At 40.6% G+C, this 9,128-nt stretch overlaps 1 protein-coding gene across 1 annotated transcript in view; it reads right to left on the reverse strand.

Annotated features, from left to right (window-relative positions):
* Positions 1 to 4,235, reverse strand: part of sh3kbp1 (SH3-domain kinase binding protein 1) — a 29,231-nt gene extending 24,996 nt beyond the window's left edge. The window contains exon 1 of the mRNA XM_079181023.1: positions 4,071 to 4,235. Within this exon, the coding sequence (XP_079037149.1) occupies positions 4,071 to 4,074 (4 nt within the window). The 5' untranslated portion in view covers positions 4,075 to 4,235. The remainder of the gene's footprint in view (positions 1 to 4,070) is intronic.
* Positions 4,236 to 9,128: the final 4,893 nt, after the last annotated feature.

Genomic DNA, 9,128 nt, shown 5'->3' on the forward strand with positions numbered 1-9,128 from the left:
CCAAAACCATCAATGAATTTATCCTGAAAAACATCTGCTGTCTGTGCCTCCAAAGCCTGATATAGCTCCTCCATTGTTATCCAAAAGCTATTTAAAAACGCATCAGTGAGCCACACTGTTGCACTCATTACCACGAGCGCACACGCTGTAGTTTATTTTGACTCAATTCCACATGTCCTGCTGCTTTAAATAAATACTCACCCGAGCACCAAATTACACAGCTGAAATTAGCCCCCAACAAATACATTATTCACTCCTGTTTGAGAAATGTTTGCAAATAAAAGAAGGGGGTCGCTGCATTTACGCCGGGAATAAACGTGCAAAGGTTAGTGCACAAGCACCACGTTGCACGTTGAGATCTGATCACAACGCGTGCAGAATCAAGATAACAAGAATGCTTTTTAAATACCAGCAAAGGCCCATGAAAAGCACACAGAGAGCATGTTAATACCAGGTGTAAGTGGAGAAACAGTGTTAAACCAACGGTTCAAACAGCTCTGATAAGCTAATTAGCCTCTTTTAGCTCATTGTTGGGATTTTATGGTCGACTCATTTACTTCAGCTCCATGGTTCAGTCTCATTAGCTATAATATCCTCCTGTGATTTTCACCACCAAACAACAAAGCGAGCGACTAGCTGATGAAGACAGATACAAAGTCAGGAGTTGGTGGAGTTTGAAACGGTGCTGAAGGAGGGAGGATATTGGACATTCATCCGACGGACACCAACAACACTCTAAAATGAACGTTGTTGCTTGATGGCTGCATTATATATTTGGTAAGTGCATGACTAAATGAAGTCGGCCTACGTTTGGATCAAACATGTGGAAGAAAGCAACAGAAAGTGTTCACAAGAACCGTAGTGTTTTAGCTGTAATAGGTGTAAAAAGCAAAAACTAGCTTAATGTTAGCTCACTCATCCACGTTTCCCACCAACACATCAAATTGTAGCCTCACAGCTAGCTAGTTTAAAGCTAGTATATATACTACATTTTAGTTAAATCAAATTTAATAAAGACTCGGTCTGCACTAACTAATGTCAAACAAACGTTATGCTTGAACCAAACTTGCATATAATGCTGCAACTATTAGTTGAAAAATATGTCACTTTGGCAAGTTGTCTGCTTCTTGTTTCCACTAATTCATGCCGTTTCAAAGACCAACCGATCAATCAAGGAAACAATCGTTAGCTGCAGCCTTACTTGCAGACACTTAAACACTGTGTTAAAGGCTTGAAGGGGCCTTGAGAAGAAGACAAAAGACCAAATATCTCAAACGCCTGCAGACAAAACCAAACTCCCACTCAAGTGGTCGAGAAGCAATCTCGCATACAGGAACCGAGATGGACCCGTGGCGTCCGCTGAGCAGCTGCAGTCAGTTTAGATAAGAGGAAACTACACAGACAAACACACCGAGCTCTGCAAAGCCACACTGACGTTTCACTGGTTTTGCAGCAGACCTGTGTTTAGTTTGTGGGTTTGTTTCTGTGCCGTCGCTGATGATGTCAAGAGCAGCTGCGTGTTTTCTGTCTGTAAAACATTCACGCTGGACTGAAGCCCACTGGGAGACAAAGCCGCCCACTCCAACTCTGGATCGGATCACAGACTTCAGCCAATTCTCCCACATTAAAGAGGAAAATACCAACTATTCTCTGCTCAACTCATCGCTCTGTTGCATGCTACTTTGTGACAAAGTGTTTGTACTCCCTCCACCTGCATTGAATATTTCTAATTCCCAGCACTCTTATCTCCCAGAATTCCTATGACGACCCCGCCGAGATAAGATTGTGTATGGAGAGAGACACAGCGACGCATTGTATTTCTTTCTGGGAATGTTAATTCTGAAACTAAACTTCATTAACAAACGTGTCTACCTGTAGAACTGTTGGATCTTCAGTTCTGAACTTCAAAACTGCAGCAACAGCAGAAAGCTACTGTTCAGAGGATGCTTTGACTTCAAATGAGTCCGACAATGTAATGTAATGAAAAGGGCCTTACTGTATTTCAATTTAAATTATTTACACTAAATTGTCTTGCACGCATCAATATGCACTTTATTTAGAGCAAGTGATTCATTACAACAAGCGACACACAGAGCAATATAGTGAGCAACCGTTATTGAAAGTTACGTGGTATAATATTGTGTAGAACAAAAAAGAAAGTCCACTAAGGGCAGGCGGGAGGGGTGGTAGAAAAACGAACACAGGACTTTCACCCAGGAGACCGCTGTTCGCAAACATTGTTTTCACGCAAGAAGATCCGCTAAGGGTTGTTGCAGAAACCAAACGTTAAACCTTGTCCGTTTCTGCCATTGGCTGTATATAAGAAGTGGACGTAGTCTCCTCGGTGTCACTCATTGGTTTGTCGGCTGTTTTGCAGCCTCAAGTTCTGCATTCCTTGGGGTAAAACATCTTGTTTTTCTTTGCAACCAGAAGTTCTACAGGAGGGGCGAGCTAAGTACAACCACATTTTGAACATCATGCTGTATCAAAGAAGACTTGAAACTAGCGATTGAGACCATAAACTTGTGTTTACAATGTTTACTGAGGTAATAAATCAAGTGAGATGTCGAGTCATTTTCTCATAGACTGCTATGAAATCAAACTTCTATTTGCAACCAGAGGAGTTGCCCCCTGATGGACATTAGAGAGAATGCAAGTTTAAGGCACTTTCCGCATTGGCTTTACTTTTATGACCCACAAGTTGCCGCCTTGTTTCCGCAAGTTTGATATGATTGTGACATTAAACATATTCATAAAACACATATTATTGATTCAGAAATGTCCACATTCAACGTACCATGGTTTGCAGAGAAGAACTGTTGTGTTTAGATTGTACAGGTGTACCTAATAAAGTGGCCACTGAGGGAATATCTTGAATTAGACAACTTCTTCCTCCTGTACAAATGTCATGGATGGATTAACCCACTTTGGGGGGCAACCACTGACACCACCACAACCACCACCACCACCATCCTCCTGCATTGCATAACCCTTTAGATTCATAAAGGGATATGAACCCTGTGAAGTAATGTATGAATATATAAAAACAAGTGTAGCTAAGACCCGTTTAAAGGCCCTTGTAATTTCCATTCCAGCTCTCATTAGTGGTGCATATTACAGCCAATTTTGCAATTAATTAAGCAGCCACAGTAGCCACACAGTGAATCTGCTATAGGCCCATGGGGAAATCGCCTCCTTCTCCCAGTTGGTCATCCAGCCTTGACGGTTGTTTATAAATGTGTGTGTGTTTCCCTTGACTCTTGCTGTACATTGTTTGTTTACATGTAGCAGAGACAGGGGTCCAATATAAAGTATATGCATACAGAGGCTGACTTCATTATGTTGTAGAACATTCTCTTAATTGTCAAATAATCCAAAGGAATGTATCACAGATGGACAAAGTAGCCTGGCAAAAAAGGGAAGTAGCCTCCCACCTCTGGCCCTGTCATGGCTAACTGGGAAATAATGAGCAAATCTGAACATGCACTTAATTGATTGATTACTCTCCCAGCAAAACCTGCTGCTATCAGTTAAGTGTCATGCATTGTGTGCAGCAGCGCGGTGCTGTGGGAAATGATGGCGAGGATGAGAGGAATGTCACAGTCAGGCCTGTTTGATTCACAGAGAGAGAGAGAGAGAGTCAAACACTGTGCAACACAATGGGAAAGACAGACACACAGTGAATGTAAACGTGTCAACATCTGCAACTCATCAATGTGACCCGCCGATTTCCTGAAATCGCACCGGCGCGGCCGAGGCGCTGCACACCCACGCGCAGCTTTCTGACCATGAATAAAAAGCATCGGCAACGCTGAGAAACGCCAAAAAGAAGACCCGCGCGGTCTCTTGCAAACAGCTCAGCGAGGTCATAAAGCGACGTCAGAGCGGAGGTGAGGTGAGGTGGGGAGGAGAGGAGAGGGGAGGAAGGAAGGAGAGAAGGCTGAACCCCGCGCGCATCTGGACCGGGCGTTTATTCCTGCCCATCCAGATGCGCAGAGGCGCCGGAGGCTATTTTTGGGCGCATTCTCTAAATTAAGAGCACACCAACGAAAAAAAGTGCCGCATCTCACCCATTTATGTGTCCCGGTGTGCCGGTAGTGCTCCTGCAGGCTGGTCGGTAACGGGGAAAGGTGGTTGTGAGAGCTTTGTGCCGGACCGAGCCCCAACCTCCTGCTCGTATAGCTCCGCTAAAGCAGCGCTGAAACGGGAGGAGCGTCTGATGAAACCATATTCCTTCCTCTTTCTCTCTCTCTCTCTCTCTAACTCGCTTTCTCTCTCTCTCTCTCTCTCTCTCTCTCTCTCTCTCTCTCTCTCTCTCTCTCTCTCTCTCTCTCTCTCTCTCTCGCTCTCTTGTTGCCTTCAGGTGCACCGCGTAATTTCCGACTTCTTCATTTGCATTTTTCACCACAGCCAGAATTGGGAGCAATGTGACGCAATTTGTTGAATCCATCCGTGATGCACTCAGAGCAGATGGTGGTGACACAGTTAATCGTAGATCTCCACACTCAAAATGAGCTGTTTCATAAGAGAAATTGGGGATTTCACCCGGCATGCTACAACATGGTCATTAGACATGTTCCTCCTGAATAAACACACTTATTTTGTTTTTTTGTGCTAACTCTGTCAAGTTGACTCTGAAGCCTACCTGTTAAACAAACTCTATGGTTTTGTTTCCCAACCATTACTCACACACATCCTCATTTACATCACTGACTGCCACAACTCACAAACTAATTTAACTCTCAGGCTGGGTTATGATGAATGACTGTTTCTGTTTCGTTTTGTCCATAAAATGACAGAAAAAGTGAAAGTTGCCATTATAGCGTCCCACAGCTAAAAGTGACGTCTACAAATGTCTACGAACAAGTTTATTATCATGTATGTTAAAAAATAATCATCAAATCAAATTGGAGACTATCTGTTTAAAAAAATTACAAAAACAATGATTCAATCGACTAATTGGTTTATTGACTAATCACCACACATAACAATTAATTGACAGGTTGGTATACACATGTATATAGTGAGGTAACTACATGTACATGCAGGAAAGTTAGATCTTTTAATACCACGATAATCAAGATTGAATCAGCGGATATATTAGAAACGAGAAATATAATAACACAAACCATACGAAAATACAAAACACAGGATGCAAAGTAAGTAATAAAGACACGTCTTGGTAAGAAATAGTGACAATATATGTTGCAAATATAGTTATATTTTAGAAAATAGCTAAAATAGATTCAATACAATGCCCCTTTTATGTTTTAATCCAATTAAAGGAATTGCAATTTACTTAAATTATACAGTATATATGATAGAGTTTATTCCGTTTATTCTGCTCTATGTTCTTCAAATAATAGACAAGTGAATTCAGTATCTTCTCACTTCTATCATTTTTTCAGGGTTGTTCATGAGCGTTTCATCGAGAACACCAATATTTCCAACAGCATTTGAAGGTAGCATCGTTCTAAGCTCATAGCCTCGCACCTGTGTGGCCCAAATCTCGCGATAACAAAGTCTTCACATGCAGTATACCCAGCGTTGCACTGTGAGGGGATTCTAGCTCATGTGGTGAACTCAAATCGACTATTGCGTTTGTATAATCAGTGTAATCTAATAGTTTCAGGTAGATCTCACGAAAAGATAGTTTAAATAAACATATGATGATATCAAACATATGATAAAGATACATACACACACACACACACACACACACACCGTGCTACATGCAGGGCAGAATGAATGCTGGCAGCAGCAGAATGATGCTGCGATAGTAAAGAGACGAGGAATTTAGATTATTCTTCACAATCAGCTGTCACTTGGGTGGAGTGCAGTGACAGAACAAGCTGCTGTGCTGACAATAAAGAAGATCTGATACGATTAACTACAGCAGCGAGCAGAGAAAGTGTCATTCATATGACCGACCGGTTTTGTGAATGCATCTCCTTTATCTGTGACGCAAGAGAGATGATCAGACCTTGACCTGCATTTTGATATCTACTGCATCTATGGTGACTCATTGTTTAATGCAAAAGAAAAGAAAAAAGCTCTTGTCACCATCCTGTCACCAAACTGTCCCACAACAGCCAACAAATCCATTCATCCAACCAGGCTCCTGAGTAATGAGCACAACAACCCACTGTGAAATGTAAAATGGCATGCCTGAAATGTAAAAGATGTGGTTTATCTAAGGAGTAACAAACATCACCATCTGTGCTGCTGCTGCTGCGTGCAGCTTGCCTTGAGAGAGACAAATTGTTTCCTCATCCAGAGATGGAGGTTAATGTCTCCGGAGATCAGAGGTAGTTTTAACACAAAGCACTGAGGTGACACCGTCAGGGACGGCGTTGCTACTGCACGATGTGCTCAGCCCCAATTATTATTTGCCACCTACTGTACATGTGGAAAAACGCACAACCACACACGCTGAGAAGCCTCAGCAGTACTGGCACTCTTTTTTAGCGCCTCAATCCCTCCCTTGGACATATTTGTTATTTGATGGCATCTGAAATGTTGCATTTAGGGACTGCAAGAAAATGAATGTTTGACTTTTTAAGAAAGCAAGACCCTCTTTATGGTTCTATTCGGTTAAGAGAGATAATGTTCAATCCCTACTAACTCTGATTGGCTTTTTATTGCATTTATAATTAACTCCTTCATTCATTTTATTCAAGTACCTGTTTACAGTACCTCAAATGTAATTTTACAGTAAAACAGCTTCACGGTGTTTGTTCCAGTGAATTGTGGATTGCTTTATGATACTAATATTCTACTGTATGATACCGTCATTTTATTTTATAGTATGATATTGAAAATATGTTTTGGAGTATGATACTGTTACTGTGTTTGATTGCAGTGTGTGTACTGGCTTTAATCATAACAACCACTGAATATGAGAGAAAACTTACAGACAAAGAGATCTACATAAACAGCCCGCGATGAACCACTCAAATTAAGTCAAATCCTTAATGCTGCCATGGCCTAACTATAGTATTACCAGTAGTTAGCAAACAGGAAATTACCGCTAATTCAAGAAAATAAGGTGAGTTACTGTAATGCTGCATTCACATGGAGTCAGGAATATGGAGGACAGCAGACAGACACCTTCTGGAGCGCACAGGAAAAACAAACAAACAGATGGAATGGTAACACGCATGCTGCTATGGTAATGGAGTAGAATTAATTGAATTATTTTGTGTTTACTACTTTCTGTAACTATTCTAGTAATTTGCATAGCTTTAAAATGCAGTTCTCTCTTACTATTTTATTAAACTTTCTTCTTGTTTGATGACATACATCCAGTTTTATTTATATGTATATATATATACATATATATATGTATATATATGTATATATATACTATATTTAAACATTTAAACAGTCCACTGTTACCATTGCACTGGTATTCTCTGTTAAAGTCCTGCTCTCTTCCACTAAATTCATACCTGGGTTGTCCATCTATACCATCTGCCTGATTTCATGTGAACGCAGCATAAATCACACGTGACGTGTGCACTCGACCCGTAATGTGCTGTGCAAATTACAGCACACGTCTCACGGAAGGTTGATTGGGCATTTTCTGGTATTTAACTGTAACAGCAAAGGCTAAGAGCGTATAAACATGATTTCTGCAACGTTCACCAAATTGAATTCAATACATTAAATTGAACGATTTGTTGGTCGTACCGGCCAAAGTATGAAAATATGATGGAAACCAGCAGGTAAGATGTGACTTACAATGATCATTATATCAATATTAAGCAATGATTCCTAATTATTTAATGTATTAAATTCACTTGACCTGCAGCAGGATAAGTTACAGACAATGGATGGCTATAGATTTAGCAATGAAAATATGATCATTCATTTAAATTGAAAATGAAGTTTTCGCTTACATGCCTATTATGAGACGATTAGCTTCCTGATGCCCAAATGTCCCACACTTTAAAGTGTTACATTGGAGCCCTGCTATGTGCTGACTGGTGAGAAACCATCTGTGATGACGATGCAGAGTGAGATCATATTACCGTAAGTCTCTGAGATGTATCATTTCCCATCTGAGGGGATTATTCATACAGACCATAGCTGCACTGTAAAAGAGCCTCCTTCACCGATGAAGAACAACTTCAGATACATCCTAGTTAAATGTACACCACTGAACAAAAATGCATTACTGTGCTGAAGTAGCTCTTGGAAATGACAAGGTACAAAATGTAAGCCATACCTTGGTGTTTCAGTTTTACCTCTTTACTTAACACTGGCAATGAGGGAGATCTTGGGTTGACAATAATGAGAATAAATATGAAACAAAATGTAAATCAAACCCTGTGTACTAAAGAGAATTCAAATCAAACACCATTACTGAGCTTGTTTACAATATATTTAGCTCAGGCTGATCTGAGGGAACCACAAAGTGCATCTTTGGGAAAAACCACATTAATGGAAATGCTATTGACTCGTTCAGCCCATAAAGAATTCATGAACAGTTACTGATTGGTTTGGGAAACACTCAAAGGTGGCACCACCCCAATAGTGAAGAAAGTCACAAAGCCTAAAATAATTCAATCACATGTTTGTTTAGTGTTTAGAAGTCTTAAATATGCACTCTAAATTCATAACAGTGGCGATGTATCACAAAAATATCTCTCTTCCTTATTATTGTGTACCGTTAACTATATTATAATGGCTTGTACTGCAGAAGTGATATGCTCTTTTTTTTCTTTCTTTAATTTAACAAAACATAGTTACATGAACAGCTTGTACATTGAAGATGTTACTTTTTGTAGATTAAGGTTAGGACATTTATTTTCATAACAACATTGTTTTCTTTAAATTACAAAACTGTCATAAAGCCATGATGCTACATCTCCGGTACAGTAGATGGCGGCATTAACCGTAAACGTTGGTTTATGGTCACTATATTAAAGACGAAGAAGAAATAATGACGACGGGACGTTATGCGGAAGTGCCACCCCCTCAAGACCCGCCCTCTGAAGCTATCATGCGCTAGGATTGGCCAGACGTCCATGCTGAACGAGATACTGGTAACCTGATTGGTTCCCATCATATGGCCTGACCAATAGGCTGTCCTGTCCCTCACCGCGACGCGACAGGGCGGTTCA

Source organism: Pholis gunnellus (genome assembly GCF_910591455.1).
Source record: "Pholis gunnellus genome assembly, chromosome: 20".
Taxonomy (NCBI): domain Eukaryota; kingdom Metazoa; phylum Chordata; class Actinopteri; order Perciformes; family Pholidae; genus Pholis; species Pholis gunnellus.